General features: G+C 40.4%; 1 protein-coding gene across 4 annotated transcripts in view; it reads right to left on the bottom strand.

Annotated features, from left to right (window-relative positions):
* Nucleotides 1-19363, bottom strand: part of LOC124606742 (ankyrin repeat and BTB/POZ domain-containing protein 2) — a 651374-nt gene that overhangs the window by 93921 nt on the left and 538090 nt on the right. For all 4 annotated transcript variants that reach the window (XM_047138777.1, XM_047138776.1, XM_047138775.1 and 1 more), the window contains 2 exons: nucleotides 9280-9494; nucleotides 8799-9001 (listed from right to left, as the gene is read on the bottom strand). In XM_047138777.1, the coding sequence (XP_046994733.1) occupies nucleotides 8799-9001; nucleotides 9280-9494 (418 nt within the window). The remainder of the gene's footprint in view (nucleotides 1-8798; nucleotides 9002-9279; nucleotides 9495-19363) is intronic.

Genomic DNA, 19363 nt, shown 5'->3' on the forward strand with positions numbered 1-19363 from the left:
AGAATCACTGGCTTTCGACTAAACAATGACCATCTTCGGATGCTACTATAGAAGTAAAAGTAAAAAAAAAAAAAAAAAAAAAAAAAAAAATTACTATTTACTACAATAAGAGATTAAAAATGAAGGACAGAAAATATAATATAAACATGAAATACCTCTCATTCTGCTGCACTGCAACAAGTTGTAACCATGTAAAATAATATGTGTCAAAACTGCCATATATGCTCCAGCCAGATACATATAGGCTGCAAAGCTATTCTAGAGGTTGTTGAGCATCCATGCATGCATGCATTCATGTATATGTGAGATTTTGACCAAAGCCTTCTTTGGAAAGGAAAACACACACACACACAAGCACACATAACCACTATCTCTGGCCATAATTTTGCAACTACTGTTAATATTCCGACCTGGACTTTCTGTTGTTCAGTTTTTTAAATATTTGAAATACATCTAACTGTCTGCAAAATCTGTTTGTCTTCTGCCAGTTTAAAGGTAGTCAGAATTTAACAAAATGTTTAAAAATAAAGAAGGGACTACATATGTCATTCTAAAACTGAACACATTGTGATGGTACTAAAATTAGTATTATAAAGGAAGAAGATGTAATAAATTTCAAGAACATGGATATCAGTCTGTCTCTCATATTCCAATATACATACACTGTAAATATAACTATGTATTTGGAAAATTGGTTTTTCTTTGAATTCTCTATTTTTAAACAAACACTCTCTATTTTAAAAGATATGTGGATGATACAATTTTCCCTTACAAAAAAAAAAAAAAAAAAAAAAAAAAAAAAAAAAAAAAAAAAAAAAAAAGACATTAATAATTTTTGGCCCGACGATAAGTTCAATGCACTCAAAGATTAATTTCACAGTGGCAACAGAAAAAGAGAACAGTATAAATTTCCTAGACCCACAAATAACAAAAAAAGCAATAAGCACTCATTTGGCATTTATAGAAAACCCATCACTACAGACAGCATAATCCCTGCCAAATCATGCTATCCTCAATTATACAAAAAAAGTCTTCTTTAGTTAAATGAACCATCACACAATATGACATAGATTCCTTTGTCACAAGAAGTAGTATATAAGTAACTCAACATCCTTAAACAAATAGCATATGTTAAGGAGTATAAAGGTAAAGATGTAATTTACATGTATTACAGGACTATAAAGCAACTGCAAGCAAATGGAAACAAATATCTGAACAATGACAGCAAGAAAACAAAATATGATGTGATGGAGCATTAATGCAAATGTCCCATAAAATGGAAAATTATTTCTGCAAATCCAGAGCAATAAAATTACGTCCCCAAACTCACAATGACCAGAAACACAGTAAATTTTCAAATTCACGCATTTATAAAATTTCATGTGATGACTGCAATTGCTTTTACACTGGGCAGATTCAATGTACTTTGCAAACAGGATTTACAGAACACAGATATACTTGCAATAAAACAGCTTTTGGTGATCACTTAAAAAATCAGAAATACAAATAATGGACACAGTATATAATTTGAAAATTTTACATGCCTCAGCATTTTGGTGGAGCTCAAAACTTTTGACAGTAAGAGACAGCATCTCGATTGTCGCCTTAACAACCAAAGTGATTTCAACCACAGCTTTTACTTCAAAATCTCTGACTAGTGAATTCCTAGTGTGAAGTGCTCCTGTGCACCATCAAAGGCTTGAAGAGTTCAACAGTGCCACTGTCATCTACAGATCCTTGTGGACACACAGCACAAGCAGCAGCATGCTGCTCCTTGCAGGAACATCTGTTACCTCGAATAACAGAACAAGGGCTGTAGCCAAAATAAGCACATGACACTACGAATAGCTTGCACCATTTAGCAACAACTGATGCACTCCACTGCTTTCCCGCTGCAAAATTATGCTATGTCTCATTTATTTTATGGAAATGTTGTTGCAATTTGTTTATTTTGTATTACTTCACACTTTTTTGTTTTATTTTTGTTTTTACTACTTATTGTTATAATCACAATACATACTGGAATATGAGAAACAGGTCAATATACAGGGTGATTATAACTAAATTTAAACTTTAGAAACTGTAGAAATAACACCACTGATCAGAACGACATCAAATTGCAACAGAATATTATTGGAGAAGGGAGAAAACGTATGGCAGAAGAAAAAAAAGTGTATAAATTGATCAATAGATGGCACTGTATGTGTCAGAATATGTAAATGAGAACACCTATAATGCGTACGACCCACTGAAGTTGGTATAAACACGCCGGGTACACGGCTTTCCCTCCTTTCACGTCTATGATGTTCGCCATGACTTTCTCAATGCAGGATCATGCTCTGCTTGTAAAGCTGTATTACAAGAATTAGGACTGTTCACAAGTTGCTCTGCAGAAGTTCCGGACATTGAAGGGTTTGAAAAAAGGTGTTGGTCTGATGACTGCCATGGGTCTGGCGAACATGATTTGGAAATTCGAAAAGACGGGTTCTTTTAGCGTGCAACCTGGAAGAGGGAGGAAATGAATTGATTCAACATCAATGGAAGCAGTGACCACAGCAATGTAGTAGGGGATGAGTGCTGGTGTGCGAACATGTAGTGCACGGAGAATTGTCCAAATGTTGGATGTACCCAGGAGCACGGTGCATAAAATCATACGAAACTTCCTTCTTTGTTATCCATCCAAAATTACCCATGTGCACGAGTTGCTTCCTGTTGACCTGCCACCAAGAGAGACCTTTGCTTTAGAATTTCTTGCCTGTATGGAAGTGGACAATGATTGGCCATGGAAGATTTTGTCACCAGGTGAAGCCTACTTCTATCTGACAGGATATGTCAGTACACAGAACTGTTAAATATAGGCAATGGATAATCCACACACAAATCAACCAGTAACACTTCAACCCGAAAAGGTAACTGTGAACTGTGGTGTGGTGTGGGTTTATGACATCATTTATCATAGGGCCACATTTTTTTTCAAAGAGACAGGTCCTGTTACCTGTACCATCGCTCGCAAGTGCTATGAGTATCTCTTGTGCAACCACATCATTCCAGCTCTCCAACAGCATGGATGTGTGGATGGGATAATTTTTATGCAAGATGGTTCACCTCTGCACATTGCAAATCCAGTTAAGCAGTTGGGGGAAGTGACATTTTGGAAATGCTAGAATTATCAGTCACCATTTCCCTTCAGCCTGGCCATCCTGATCACCTGATCTTAATCTGTGTGACTTCTGGCTGTGGAGCTATCTGAAGGATGTTGTGTTCAGTGTTCCGACTGCAAACTCAGCTAGATTGAAGGCACGCACTGCAGTACACATTCTGAACGTGACCCCGGAAACACTTCGATCAGTTGTAGAACATACTGCTTCTCAATTTCAACTTGCTGCAGAAAATGGTGGACAGCATATTGAACAGTCACACGGAAATCAACAATCCAATTTGATTTTGATTGATGCTTTTTATGCGGTTTTTGGCTACAGGACAGTTAAAAACCAATTTTTCCCATCCACATCCATGCACACTGAGTACAGTTTGTTTAATGTCAAACATACACCTTAGGCATTATTGTATGATTCATTTGTCATCTGTAGTTGACCACTATTAAATTATGATGCTTACAGTGCCATCTATTGCTAAATTTTGTAACTATTTATTTTTCTTCTGCCATACATTTTCCCCCTTCTTCAATAATATTCCACTGCAAGTTGACATTGTTCTGACCAGTGGTGTTATTTCTACAGCAGTTTGAAAGTTTAACTTTAATTATAATCGCTCTGTACGTAAATAAAATCTACTCAGTTACCAAGCTGTGTCAATGCAAACAAATGTCTCGAGCCTTTGATGGCTGTCTCCACCTTTTTCATCAGGAATAAAAACTACTGACTGCCAGGGCTGGCACGATTTTCTGCTTATATAGCCATGATTATAGCCATTGGCACCAGTCAGAGAGGACTGAAAAGACACAATTATGGAAGGTGAGTTGGGCAGCTCATAGCAACTCCGGGCCATCGGGGGGACCGAGCGATGTCAGGTGGCATGAGGGACCAGTGCCACATTTGAAATTGCCATTTCTGCCTCCCTACAAGTGTTAAGCACCCAATGTTGCTTCCTTGCGCCATCCAAAGCCCACCCCCATGACCTATTCAGTGCGTACCACTGCTCTCTGTTAAAATTGTTGTTGTTCATTCAAACCTCTTTTATAATGGAATCCCAGTGTGTTGACGTATGAATCAAGACTCTAGTGTTCTCAAACCGTAATTTGTGTCCATTTTCCAGGCAATGACCAGTTATGGCTGACTTGTCGAGCTCCCTTTGTTTAATATGTCTCTTGGGCTCAGAATAATGCTCTGCATCTGTGCAAATTGTCTGACCTATATAGATGCTGCCACACTCACAAGGGACGCCATACACACTGGGCACACAAAGAGCTATGTAATCATTAACAAGGTGCAACATATCTCGTATCTTGGAGGTGAGCCAAAACACTGGTTTCAATCCACGTCTCTGCAGTACATATCCTAATTGGCCGCTCATTGCCCTAAAACATGGCAGGACAGCCACCACTTAGCTTATTCCACTGATTCACAAGGTGTCCTTCTTCCAAGCCAACTGAAAGGATTTGCACTGTTCCTCTTGCTACAATCATTCTCTCTGAACATGTGTCCCAAGTGCTACGATTCAGACTGTAGATGGTCATCATCAGAAATAACTTTTTCTCTGTGTATTAATGTGTTCAGGACCCCTTTCTTGTGTACAAGGCGGTGAAAACTATCAGAGTGCCAGTACAAGACATGCCGGATCTTTTGGACCAACTATTCCCACATTGAATTGTAAAGTTGTTTTGTCGTGTTCTACAGAAAACATACAGCTTGTATTGTGATGAATGATATGAAATGAAGGATGGTACTGTGATGGGCTCACCACTGTCTCCTGCAATCATGAATTTCTTCATGGAGCACTGTGAGGAGAAAGGGTCTGAACTCTGTGGTGTTGCATCTGTCTTGCTTCCTAAGGTACATCAATGACACCTTCCTTGTACAGCCTCACAGTGAAAATACACTGCAACAGTTCATCAATAACATGAATGGTGTCCATCCCAACATTAAATCTACCACCAGGATGGAGAATGATGGGAAGTTACTGTTACTGGATGTTTTAATTGAGCAAATGGCAGGAGGCCAGCTTAGTCAATCAGTGTATAGAAAACTGATGCAGATTGATTGATATTTAAATGACAATAATTTTCAGCACCCTGTACACAAGAAAGCGGTCCTCAATATGTTAATACACAGAGTAAAAGTTAGTTTTGGCGATGACTACCTAACTGAATTGTAGCACCTGAGGCATGGGTTCAGAAAGAATGGTTATATCAAAAGAGACATAGCAAATGCTTTTGGGTGTCACCAAAGAAGGATGTCATGTGAAATGGCAGAAGAATCACAGCCAGCAGCTTTTCTGCCATACTGTGGGACAATGAGCAGCAAGTTAGGATGTCTACTGCAGAGACATGGATTGAGACCAGTGTTTTGGCCCACCCAAAGGTACGAGATATGCTGCGCCCTGTCAAAGATCACATAGCTCTTCATGTGCCTGGTGTGTAAAGTGTCCCTTGTGAGTGTAGCAGTATCTATATAGGTCAGACAATTTGCACAGTTGCAGAGAATTGTACCGAGCACAAAAGACATATTAAACAAAGTGAGCTCGACAAGTCAGCCATAGTTCATCACTGCTGGAAAATGGACACAAAATACAGTCTGAGAACACGAGTTTTGGCTCATGTGTCAACGTACTGGGATTCCATTATAAAAGAGGCAGCTGGGATTAGAATGAACAGCAACAATTTTAAAAGAAACCAGGAGAAAACACTGAGTAGGGCATGGGGGCAGGCTTTGGATGTCGAAAGGAAGCAACGATGGATGCTTAATGCTGTAGGAAAGCCAGTTTCAAATGCGGCGCTGGTCCCTTGTGCCATCTGATGTCATTTGGTTCTGCAGCAGGCCAGAGCTACTGTGAGCTGCCCAACTCAACTTCCATGCATGTGTTGTTTCCCCCCTCTGTAATTGGTGCCAGTAGCTGTAATTGTGGCTATATAAGTAGAAAATTGTACCAGCCCTGGCAATCAGTAGTTCTGTTCACAATGACGATGATGGAGATACCATTCAAAGCTCAAAAATTTTATTCAAATTGACGTGGCTTGAAAACCAAGAATATTTTATTCAGACAGACCACCATGAAAGACTCTGAGGACTGACCAATATACATATCCTCAAAGTTTATTGCATCTTCCTTTATAATACTAATTCTACAGCCATCACATTATTTTTCAATTCTAGAATGATTCCAATAATCAGTTTTTATTTTTAAGCATTTTGTTAAATTCTGACAAGCCTGAAAAGACAATTTTTCAGATTGTTGAATATAAAAATATTTTGCTTACTCAGTACAACTGAGAATACTTTAGGGAATTGTGCTTTTAAATGAATCTTCTTTTAATTACTTTGGACAGTAATCTAAATGTTATGCATGCACCATTGACCTAACTAGGATAGCTATCCATCCTCTGAAGCGTGCATGGCAGTTTTGACTCCTTATTTTACACGGTTATAGCTTATTGCAGTGCAGCAGAATGAGAGATAATAGTGTATATATAATATTTTGTGTCCTTTGTTTTTATTTCTTGTGTTGTTGTTGTGGTCTTCGGTCCAAAGACTGGTTTGGTGCAGCTCTCCATGCTAATCTAACCCGTGTAAGCCTCTTTACCTCTGAGTAACTACCGCAACCTACATCCTTCTGAATCTGTTCAATGTATTCATCTATTTGTTTCCTCTCTATGATTTTTGCCCACTACACTGGTGATCCTTTGATGTCTCAGGAAGTGTCCTACCAACCAGCCCCTTCTTCTAACCAGGTTGTACCACAAATTTCTCTTCTCCCTAATTCTATTCAGTATCTCCTGATTAGTTACATGATCTACTCACCTAATCTTCAGCATTCCCCTGTAGCAGCGCATTTCAAAATCTTCCATTCTCTCCTTGTCTAAACTGTTTATCACCCATGTTTCACTTCGATACATGGCTATACTCCTTTCAGAAAGGACTTCCTGACACTTATATCTATATTCTATGTTAATAAATTTCTCTTCTTCAGAAACACTTTTCTTGCCTCTGTCAGTCTACATTTTACAGCCTTCCTACTCTGACCATCATAAGTTATTTTGCTCCCCAAATAGCATAACTCATCTACTACTTTAAGTGTCTCATTTTCTAACATGATTCCCTCTGCATCACCTGATTTAATTTGACCACATTACATTATCCTCGTTTTGCTTTTGTTGATGCTCATCTTACATCCTCCATTCAAGACAGTGTCCATTCTGTTCAACTGCTCTTCTAAGTCCTTTGCTGTCTCTGACAGAATTATAATGTCGTCTGCAAACCTCACAATTTTTATTTCTCCTCCCTGGACTTGAATTCCTACTCCAAAATTTTCTTTTGTTTTCTTTACTGCTTGCTCAACATACAGATTGAATAACATCAGGGATAGACTACAACCCTGTCTCATTCCCTTCTCAACCACTACTTCCCTTTCACACCCCTTCCTCTTATAACTGCCATCTGGTTTCTGTACAAATTGTAAATAGTGTTTTGCTTCCTGTATTTTACTCCTGCCACCTTTAGAATTTGAAAGAGTGTATTCCAGTCAACATTGTCAAAAGCTTTCTCTATGTCTATACATGCTACAAAGGTAGGTTTGCCTTTCCTTAGCCTATCTTCTATGAGAAGTTGTAGGGTCAGTATTTCATTGCATGTTCCTACATTTCTCTAGAATCCAAACTGATCTTCCCTGAGATTGGCCTCTATCAGGTTTCCATTCTTCTGTAAAGAATGTCTGTTAGTATTTTGCAACCGTGACTTTTTAAACAGATAGTTTGGTAATTTTCCCACCAGTCAGCACCTGCTTTCTTTGGAATTGGTATAATTATATTCTTCTGGAAGTATGAGGGTATTTCACCTGTCTCATACATCTTGCTCACCAGATGGAAAAGTTCTGTCATGGCTGTCTCTCCCAAGGATGTCAGTAGCTTATTGTAGTAGATTTCTTTTACTTCTACTTTAGATTCTGAATACATCTATTGTATACTCAAAACCAGTAATTCTGTTCAAGATCTTTGTGATCAAGGCAGTTAAATAAGAAACCATTCAATCACATGATCACTCTCCAAATTGACATTTATGCAATACATAGGATGGTGTAGTTGGCTCCAATGAGATCATAACTGATGGTTTACCTGTCATTATCCAGCTGCTGTCACCCGTCTGTCAATGATTCCATGTTCTTTGGATATGACACTAATGTCAGTAATCTTTTATTTTCTGTATCATGACCTTCCCATGTTCACCACCATGCAAACACATTTCTTTCTGCCGGGTGTGTGTGTGTGTGTGTGTGTGTGTGTGTGCCAAGCTTGGATAAAATTACTACAGGCATTGTGTGTGTGTGTGTGTGTGTGTGTGTGTGTGTGTGTGTGTATGCCAAGCTTGGATAAAATTACTACAGGCATTTCAGTTCTATGATCAAACGCGCGCGCGCGCACACAAACACACACACACACACACACACACACACACACACACACATGAAATTGCTCCTCCACTTGACAGTGTCACTTCTGATTTTTCACCATTAATGCTGCTCCTGAATAATAATACTATTAGTAGCAGCAGCAGTAATAATAATAACAATAAGAATAATAAAATGAAATATCAAAATAATAATACCACAAAGTCCTAAAGACTTACCCAATTTGTCGTACAGGGCAGTCTACCCCAGGTAGCAAAAGCCGAGCAGCCTGAAATACATCATCGTGATCCACATGAAGAGCATGACGATGATCAGCATGAGCAGATGCCACTCGCAGCCACTCAACCAAAGGTGGTAGCACAACATATGCTCGCTCATAAACAAGCTCCTGGATTGGGGCTGAGTATTCAGCATGTTCCAGCTATCGCAACAACATGTTTCAAACAACATATCAGACATATGAAATTTCTGTCATGCTATACATAACAAGCTGGTGAATGGATTCCTTATGGAGTACAAAATAACTTCACATTTTTAAATAACAGCTTATTTGTCTTATTTCCATCCTATATGGAATTATAGTTTAAACAGCACAATTACAGGCACATGCATAAATATTGCTGATCTTAAAGTGATCAGAAATAATGAAATGGCTAATTTCATGAAGTGAAATGCATTTGATATTCCAACAGAACACACCTGGGAGCACCTCATGAAGTAGAAAAGAGCTTGTATAGCAGCAGGTGTCCAAGTGAGTGGTCGACTGCCAGCAGTGCGTGCCAACAGCTCCGTCAACTCCTGTGCTGATCCAACACATGTGGTCAGCAGTGACTGTTCCACAGACTTACCACTCACCTGAGTGGCATCTGACCCCACACTAGACACACTTGGCCAGCGAGGCATTGCAAGAGCACCTACAGAAACACATTTTTTAGTAAGGCAATGTAATAGATCTTTTACATTCAGAGTTAATAAAGTTGATGATGCTAGGAGCAATACTAAAACATATTGTTGTCAAGCTCTTCAGTCCAAAGACTGGTACAATGCAGTTCTCTATACCAGTCAATCCTCTGCAAGCTTCTCAATCTCTGCAATCCACATCTATCTGAACATGCCTATTGTATTCAGTTCATTGTCTCCCTCAACAATACTACCCCCCCCCCCCCCCAAAAAAAAAATCCCTTCCCTTACCAAATTGCAAACTGAAATCCCCTCCCAATGTGTCCTATCAACCAATCCTTTCTTTTAGTCTATAATTTTCTTTTTCTTTAATTCAATTCAGTACCTCCTCATTTATTATTTGATCCATCTAATTTTCACTATTTTTTTATAGCACCACATTTCAAAAGCTTATATTCTCTGCTTGTTTGAATTGCTTATCAACCGTGTTTTTCTCTGGTATAAGTCTGTGCTCCACACAAATACATTAAGAAAATATTTCCTAATACTTATAAAAAACAAAGATGCTGTAACTTACCAAATGAGAGAGTGCTGGTAGGTTAATAGACACAATAAAAAACACACAAACACACATGCAAATTTCAAGCTTTCGCAACTCAAGGTTGCTTCATCAGGAAAGAGGGAAGGAGAGGGAAAGACGAAAGGATGTGGGTTTTAAGGGAGAGGGTAAGGAGTCATTCCAATCCTGGGAGCAGTTTAAGTTAGACATTGGAGGAATTCTAACTACAGTTTCAAATGACAAGTTAAAGCCCATTTACTGCAACCCCTACACCGCCTGAGAGAAAGCACCAGGACAATTCGACACAGACACACCAAACCCCTCCCCATTCCACATCCTACTGCAAGCACACCACAATCACCATCGAGCAACAATGCCAGTGATGCCTAAATGGACAAAACCAAGCGCACTATTTCATGGCCGGGCTACCACATGAGATTCAGTTGACAATATCATTAACACTGGGGAGAACACTGTAGTGACAGTGCACATAGTGAAAATTACTGTGATATGCATGCTATTCTGTGTTAGTGTGACCACTATTGTTGTTTATTCTTTGTTTTTTCTTGGCTGCTATATGAACCGGAATAAGAATAAGAATCTTTATTAGCCGTTCAGTATTTTCTTATACAATGGGCTTCATCAATAAGTTCAATTACAGTATTTTGGAATTTTATGGTTCAAATGGCTGTGAGCACTATGGGACTTAACATCTTAGGTCATCAGTCCCCTAGAACTTAGAACTACTTAAACCTAACTAACCTAAGGACATCACACACATCCATGCCCGAGGCAGGATTCGAACCTGCGACCGTAGCGGTCACGCGGTTCCAGACTGTAACGCCTTTAACCGCTTGGCCACACCGGCCGGCTGGAATTTTATATATTGTTAATTTTACAATAAAAAAGAAAACATTATACAGATTTATATTAAGCAGGGAATATTCATGTTGATGAGATAAGACTCACTCACATTTTTCTGTATGCTATGTTTGTTAAATGTTGGAAATAAATATCTTGTTACAAGACCCAACAAACTGTTAGCTTAGCCACTTGTAAGCCTGTCCAGTTATCACATAACCTGTATCTGCCAAGGTTGAGTTTGGATCCTTGATTAGTATGCTTGTGTCATCAGAGAACATCACAGTTTTTGAACCATCTTCATTTACATAGGTAAAGAACAAGAATGGGCCAATATCAGTATCTGTGGCACCCCAAAAGTTACATTTCCCATTCTGAGAATTTGATGGTGCTACACTCAGCTTAGTTTCTGTGACAGATTTCCTTATATGCAGATCCTCTGTAGCTGGAATGTTTTCAGCACTTGACATTTATTTAAAGTTCCTTTAAAGCTCCTTTCAAAGATATATATATTTTTCTCAACTGTGCAGTCTTCTTTGCCAGCTGATTGCTCAACTCTTTACAACATTTAAGAGGATGTTCAAATTCTCTCTTCACTATTGTACTCCTTATTTCTTGAGAATCACGTTCCTCAAAAATTGTCAGTGCAGCATCTATCATTCTGAAGGACTTGGCCATTTTCCTTGTTGTCAGCTTTCTAATAGGATGAACTTACTTGACTTTCGTTTCTTCTTTATTACTATTCTTACTGAAAAGTATCAAATCTTAGTTGCTCAAACTCTTGGAATGAGAGTTTAGAAGGGTACACACATCCTCTTCATAAGCATCAGTGAATCCAATCTGCTGTGCCATGTCTGCAATTTCTCTCATTGCAGCAGTGATCAGTTCATCTTCTAGCATTGGCACACCATTGGGGCACATTTTCCTCCATGTACCATTCATACATTGCGTGATGTCAGTTCTAGAGATAGGTAGTTCGTGAACGAACGGGTGCAAAGGAACGGTTCACCAAGACGAACGACAGGACTGAGGAACGAATTCCAAGGAACGATCGGTTCATAGTTCACTTCGGTCGCGGCGGTCTACTTATAGTTCCCGGGAACGATCAGTTCATAGTTCACTAGTTCACTTCGGTCGCGGCGGTCACTTCGGCAGTTCTCGTTCTAGCCTCAGTTGCATGCTTGTCTGTCTCGGTCTCCTTCGGCCGCACTCGTCATTCTTTGCATGACTACTTGTCTCAGTTCCACTGCCGACTGCTCCTAGTTAGTTCAGTATCCAGTTGTTCGTTTCGTTCACTGTGCTCACCCATTTTACGTGTTCCAAACTGTTCTTGCACTTGGTTCTGGCTATTCAGTGTCCACGACCGGTAATCAAAAAGTATTTTATAGTTATTTAAATTACATAAAAATTACGTTATATCTAATAGGTACATCTTTTCAGGTAACAAAAGGGCATATCAGCTCACTTCATTATATCAATGAACAGCAGAAGACATACTTATAACAAGGCAAGTTTTTTTTGTTACTCATATATTTTTTGGTTTGATCGACTTGATTTAGCAACTAACTTTCAATAATTTGCTTAATTTTTAGTGTAAGAAAATTCATATAAAACGATTTCGTGTATCTTTCATATACAAAACATTACATTAGGAAGGCTCTAATTATTTTTAAGTTTATATATATATATATATATATATATATATATATATATATATATATATATATATATATATATATATATATATTTTAAAGTGGGTTGTGGGTCATTTTGGCTCAGTAGGAAAAAGCGGTGCCTCTCCATTTGAAAAGACGTAGATTGCCATAAAATCGTATTTACTTATTATCTCAAAAACATTTGTTCAGAAGGAGCTTTCAAACCAAAAACTGTATTACTGCGAACTTAATTATTATTATTATTATTATTGCTGCATTAACTTTAATAATGCAACATAAAAACCTAATTTTTACTACGCGTGTGACGCAAGTATGATGAGAAAACCACATTTTATTTTATGCTTCCATTAAGTCTACTTTGCCTACGAACTCAAGAGACAACATGAAGTATATATAGAGTGTAAACGATTATTGTTTACAACGTAGCATAGCTATGTAGTGGAAATCGAAACGAAGAATTTTATACAAGAGACTTGTGGTTTATTAAGTTGGGAAACAGCCACCAACAGGTTTACAAGACTACATGAGCTATTGCCCATGCGCCTCGCGTGAGATTTTCATGTTCTCTTCTCCAGCTCTCTACACATCGTCATCGATTGTTTCGCAATTGTTGCTTGCATTAGCTTGTTATTTCTTCACTGCCTAATTATTACATGTTTATCTGTTTGTTGTGTCTGTTCGTAACGGGCAACACATCGTCCATAATTGGCGAGCAGTTTGTACTCGGGGCCGGTTTTCCGTGCGCCACCCTATATTATTCCCCTGCGATCAGCCACACAACGCTACAGTTGGCTAAGCGAGAGGTTCTGCAGAATCACAGAAATTACTTCTAAAAGTGTGTAAGGATTCTGTAATGAATAAAAACTCTATACTCCAGGGGGAGAGACAAGTGCCCCCTCTTGGTGCCCTCCATCCTCCAGTCACCTACACTACTAGTTTTCAGTTTTTCATAAGAACCATATACCAAGCACAAGTGAACGGTGAACGAGTAAAAATGAACAGTTCCCAAAAAAGAACGATCAGCAGTGAACTAGTTCCCAAGGATGAATGAGTTTGCCCATCTCTAGTCAGTTCACATCTCTAATAACAACAATTGCCATTTTAATATTAAACTGTCAACAGAAAATCTATGTCACTCGAATCACATTCTTCTATGAGCTGGGAAAAAAAATTATGCTAAATAGTATGCCTTGAATGTAGAAATAACTTCCTGTCCATAGATTGCAGGATAGATGTAGTGTTTGGTGGTAGAAGCAAAACTTCCGAGTTTCCATTTGAATCAATAATGGAAAGTGAGTGACCGGGAACATTATCAAGGAGCAGAAAAATTTTGAAACAAATTTTTTCCATTCTCTACATAGTTCATTAAAAAATAGTTACTGAAATTAGCAGAAGTCATCCAAAATGTTTTATTCCATCTGCAATGAACTACTTGCTTGCTCTTTTCAAAACCCTTTAGCGACCTAGGATTTTGAAGGTAGCAAGTGATAAGGGGCTTTAATCTGCAATCCCCTGCAACATTTCCTCCAAAAAGAAGGGTGTATTGGTCCTTGGTAGTGTTAAATCATGGAGATACTTCTTTTTTATTCAATAGAAATCAATGTGTGGGTGGGCATTCATTTAAAAAATAAGCCCATTTCATCAAGATTGAAAACCTGCTTCATTTCATTCTTGGTATCAAATTAATTATACCCTTGTTAATTAATAATCTTCGTCTACCTAAACGCTCATAAATAATATTAGATAAACAAAATAAACCAGAAGAACACAAACCATGACCAATCATTAAAGAAAGAGAACCTATACAACCTTATCAATTCATAGTCATCAATCCTCCAATAACCATTCTTTCTGTCACAATTTCTTTATATGTCTTTTTAAATTCATTGGCTCCAACTTCATCTGCTGCAGCTGCCTCTCCTGCAATTGTAATGCGGTGAAAACCAAACTGATGCTTGAAGTGATCAAAGCAACATGAGCTGGCTGAGAAAGATGCTGGACTGTCATACTCTTTTATTAAATCTGCATACAATGTTTTGGTTTTAGCTTGAATAGCAGCTCCAGAGAGAGGCATGCACTGTTGCATGTGGTGCTCAGTCCAATGTATTAGCATTCTTTCCATCACCTCCAAGCAATATCTGATCACTCCAGTCACACTTAAGTGAGTTGAAGATTGAGCAGTTTTTCAAATTTATTGCACACTGTCATGAATAGCTCTCACACTGGATTCACTAAATACTGAGGCATGTTGAATGTCACAGCAATCCAAAACTTTAACTATGTTTCTACTGAATATGACTTTCATGTACATTTCTTTCCCTCGAGGGACACAATTTCTTTTCTTTAAGTGATGTTTTAAATTGAGACCCTGTCAAGTGCAACTTCACAGCTCTACTGGCCTGAACTGATGATGCACATACGGACAAATAGACAAAACATTCATGTGAAGATGAGCACATTACTGCCTCCATGTACTGTTAATGCCGGACTCTGTGGCCGAGCAGTTCTAAGCGCTTCAGTCAGGAACTGCGCGACCACTATGTTCGCAGGTTGGCACCCTACCTCGGGCATGGATGTATGTGATGTCCTTAGGTTAGTTAGGTTTAAGTAGTTCTAAGTTCTAGGGGACTGATGTCCTCAGTCCCATAGTGCTCAGAGCCACTTGAACCATTTTTGCACTGTTAACAGAGGGCAGCATTGGACTCAAAACTAAAATTGTGTGTATGCAAAAATGCAGACAATAAACCCATGCATAACAGGGTCTACCTGTACATAAATACTGAATATAACAATACCAGAGAAGGAAAGTTGCTACTCACCATATAGCGGAGATGCTGAGTCACGATAGGCACAACAAAAAGATTCACACAATTGTAGCTTTCGGCCATAAAGGCCTTTGTCAGCAGTAGACGCACACGCACACACACACACACACACACACACACACACACACACACACACACACACACACACACACTCGCAAATGCAACTTGCACACACATCTGCAGTCTCAGAGAACTGAAACCACACTGTGAGCAGCAGCACCAGTGCATGATGGGAGTGGCAACTGGGTGGGGGTAAGGACGAGGCAGGGGAGGGGAGAGAGAGGAATAGTATGGTAGGAGTGGCGGACAGTGAAGTGTGCAGTTTAGATGGAGGGCAGGAGAGAAGATACAGAGGGGGAGAGCGGGAAAGTAGCGGAAAGGAGACAAATAAAAAGAAATTAAAAGACTGGGTATGGCGGTGAAATGATGGCTGTGTAGTGCTGGAATGGGAACAGGGAGGGGGCTGGATGGGTGAGGACAGTGACTAACAAAGGTTGGCCAGGAGGGTTACGGGAACGTAGGATGTATTGCAGGGAGAGTTCCCACCTGCGCAATTCAGAAAAGCTGGTGTTGATAGGAAGGATCTATATGGCACAGGCTGTGAAGCAGTCATTGAGATGAGGGATATCATGTTTGGCAGCGTGTTCAGCACCAGGCTGGTCCACTTGTTTTTTGGCCACAGTTTGTCGGTGGCCATTCATACAGACAGACAGCTTGTTGCTTGTTGTGCCTACATAGAATGCAGCGTAGTGGTTGCAGCTTAGCTTGTAAGTCACATGACTGGTTTCAGAGGTAGCCCTGCCTTTGAAGGGATAGGTGATGTTAGTGACCGGACTGGAGTAGGTAGTTGTAGGAGGATGTATGGGACAGGTCTTGTATCTAGGTCTATTACAGGGGTATGAGCCATGAGCTAAGAGATTGGGAGCAGGGGTTGTGAAAGGACAGACGAGTATATTGTGTAGGTTCAGTGGACGGCGGAATACCATGGTAGGAGGGGTGGGAAGGAGAGTGGGCAGGACATTTCTCATTTCAGGGCACGACGAGAGGTAATCGAAACCCTGGCAGAGAATGTAATTCAGTTGCTCCAGTCCTGGATGGTACTGAGTTACAAGGGGAATGCTCCTCTGTGGCCGGACTGTGGGACCTCAGGAGGTGGTAGGAGACTGGAAAGATAAGGCATGGGAGATTTGTTTTTGTACAAGGATGGGAGGATAATTACAGTCAGCAAAGGCTTCAGTGAGACCCTCGGTATATTTTGAGAGGGACTGCTCATCACTGCAGATGCGATGAGCACTGGTGGCTAGGCTGTACGGAAGGGACTTCTTGGTATGGAATAGGTGGCAGCTGTCGAAGTGGAGGTATTGCTGTTGTTTAGTAGGTTTGATATGAACAGAGATACTGATGTAGCCATCTCTGAGGTGGAGGTCAACATCTAGGAAGGTGGCTTGTTGGGTTGAGTAGGACCAGGTGAAGGAATGGGGGAGAAGTTGTTAAGGTTCTGGAGGAATCTGAATAAGGTGTCCTCACCTTACTGTGCCCCCACTGAGAGAATCTCTGTTCTCGTAGACCAACACCTTCAACCTATTATCCGGAACCTATCCTCCTATATAAAAGGTACCCACCATTTCCTTGACCGACTCTCCACAGGTCCTGTCCCTTTACCGCACAGTGCCCTGCTCGTCACTATTGATGCGACCTCCCTGTACACTAACATTCCTAATGCCCATGCCCTTACTGCTATCGAACACTACCTTTCCAGACGTCCTATGGATTCCAAACTAACAACCTCCATCCTAGTCTCCATGACCAACTATATCCTAACCCACAATTACTTCTCCTTTGAAGGCATTACCTACAAACAAATTCACAGTATGGCTATGGGCACCCAAATGGCACCATCCTATGCCAACCTATTCATGGGCCATCTAGAGGAATCCTACTTAAAAACCCAAAATCATAAACCCCTCACCTGGTTCAGATTCACTGATGACGCCATGGCTATCTGGACTGAAGGTGAGGACACCTTGTTCACATTCCTCCAGAACCTCAATAACTTCTCCCCCATTTGCTTCACCTGGTCCTACTCAAACCAACAAGCCACCTTTCTAGATGTTGACCTCCACCTCAGAGATGGCTACATCAGTATCTCTGCTCATATCAAACCTACTAAACAACAGCAATACCTTCACTTCGACAGCTGCCACCTATTCCATACCAAGAAGTCCCTTCCGTACAGCCTAGCCACCAGTGCTCATCGCATCTGCAGTGATGAGCAGTCCCCCTCAAATATATCGAGGGTCTCACTGAAACCTTCACTGACCATAATTATCCTCCCATCCTTGTACAAAAACAAATCTCCCGTGCCTCATCTTTCCAGTCTTCCATCACCTCCCAAAGTCCCACAGTCTGGCCACAGAGGAGCATTCCCCTCGTAACTCAGTACCATCCGGGACTGGAGCAACTGAATTACAGTCTCTGCCAGGGTTTCAATTACCTCTCATTGTGCCCTGAAATGAGAAATGTCCCACCCACTCTACTTCACACCCCTCCTACTGTAGTATTCCGCCATCCACTGAACCTACACAGTATACTCGTCCATCCTTTCACAACAGCTGCTCCCAACCCTTAACCACGTGGTTCATACGCCTGTAATAGACCTAGATGCAAGACCTGTTCCATACATCCTACTACAACCATCTACTCCATCTACTCTACCTATCCCATCAAAGGCATGGCTACCTGTGAAACCAGTCCTGTGATTTACAAGCTAAGCTGCAACCACTGTGCTGCATTCTATGTAGGCATGACAACCATCAAGCTGTCTTTCCACATGAATGGCCACTGACAAACTGTGGCAAAAAACAAGTGGACCACCCTGTAGCTAAACACACTGCCAAACATGTTATCCCTCATCTCAATGGCTGCTTCACAGCCTGTGCCATAGGGATCCTGTCCACCAACACCAGATTTTCTGAATTGCGCAGGTGGGAACTTTCCCTGCAACACATCCTACATTCCCCTAACTCTCCTAGCCTCAACCTTCATTAGTCACTGTCCTCACCCGTCCAGCCCCTTCCCTGTTCCCATTCCAGCAGTACACAGCCGTCATTTCACTGCTGCACCCAGTCTTTTAATTTCTTTTTATTTCTCTCTTTTCTGCTACTTACCCCCTTCAGCCTCCACACCTTCTCTCCTACCCTCCATCTAAACTGCAACACTTCACTGTCTGCCACTCCCACCATACTATTCCTCCCCCTCCCTGCCCCAGCCTCGTCCTTACCCCCACCCAGTTGCCACTCCCATCATGCACTGGTGCTGCTGCTCGCAGTTTGGTTTCAGTTCTCTGAGACTGCAGATGTGTGTGCAAGTTCCATTTACGTGAGTGTGTGTATGCATGTGTGTATGTGCGTCTACTGCTGACAAAGGCCTTTATGGCCGAAAGCTACAATTGTGCGAATCTTCTTGTTGTGCCTATCGCAACTCAGCATCTCTGCTATACGGTGAGTACCAACTTTCCTTCTCTGGTACTGTTACATTCCATCCTGGATTTTCCATTGTTTAAATACTGAATATGGAAGATTGAAGGAGTCACTGTCAGAACATGGACACATTTGTTGCCAGCAAATGTGAATTGAACACCTGGCCATGATGGCAGCATGGGACAGAAAGTGGTAATTGAATACACTCCAGATCTTACAAGAAGGGTGATGCCACATTTTATACATCTAAATGACAGCTCCAAGGGTAAGACATAACATTGCAGATTGGGTCTGTGAAATTTAGATCTGGATCCTGGTGTCCCTTATAATGGTACTTAAATTTCATAACCATTACGGAACCTCACCTCACCCTCTCGATACCAGCAATATTCTACTGTGTTTCTGTAAAGTAGTTAACATATTTCTGAGATAACATTCATATTTGATTTCATTAATGTAGAGGTACTTTGATACATTGATATG

The sequence above is a fragment of the Schistocerca americana genome, chromosome 3 (assembly GCF_021461395.2).
Source record: "Schistocerca americana isolate TAMUIC-IGC-003095 chromosome 3, iqSchAmer2.1, whole genome shotgun sequence".
Taxonomy (NCBI): domain Eukaryota; kingdom Metazoa; phylum Arthropoda; class Insecta; order Orthoptera; family Acrididae; genus Schistocerca; species Schistocerca americana.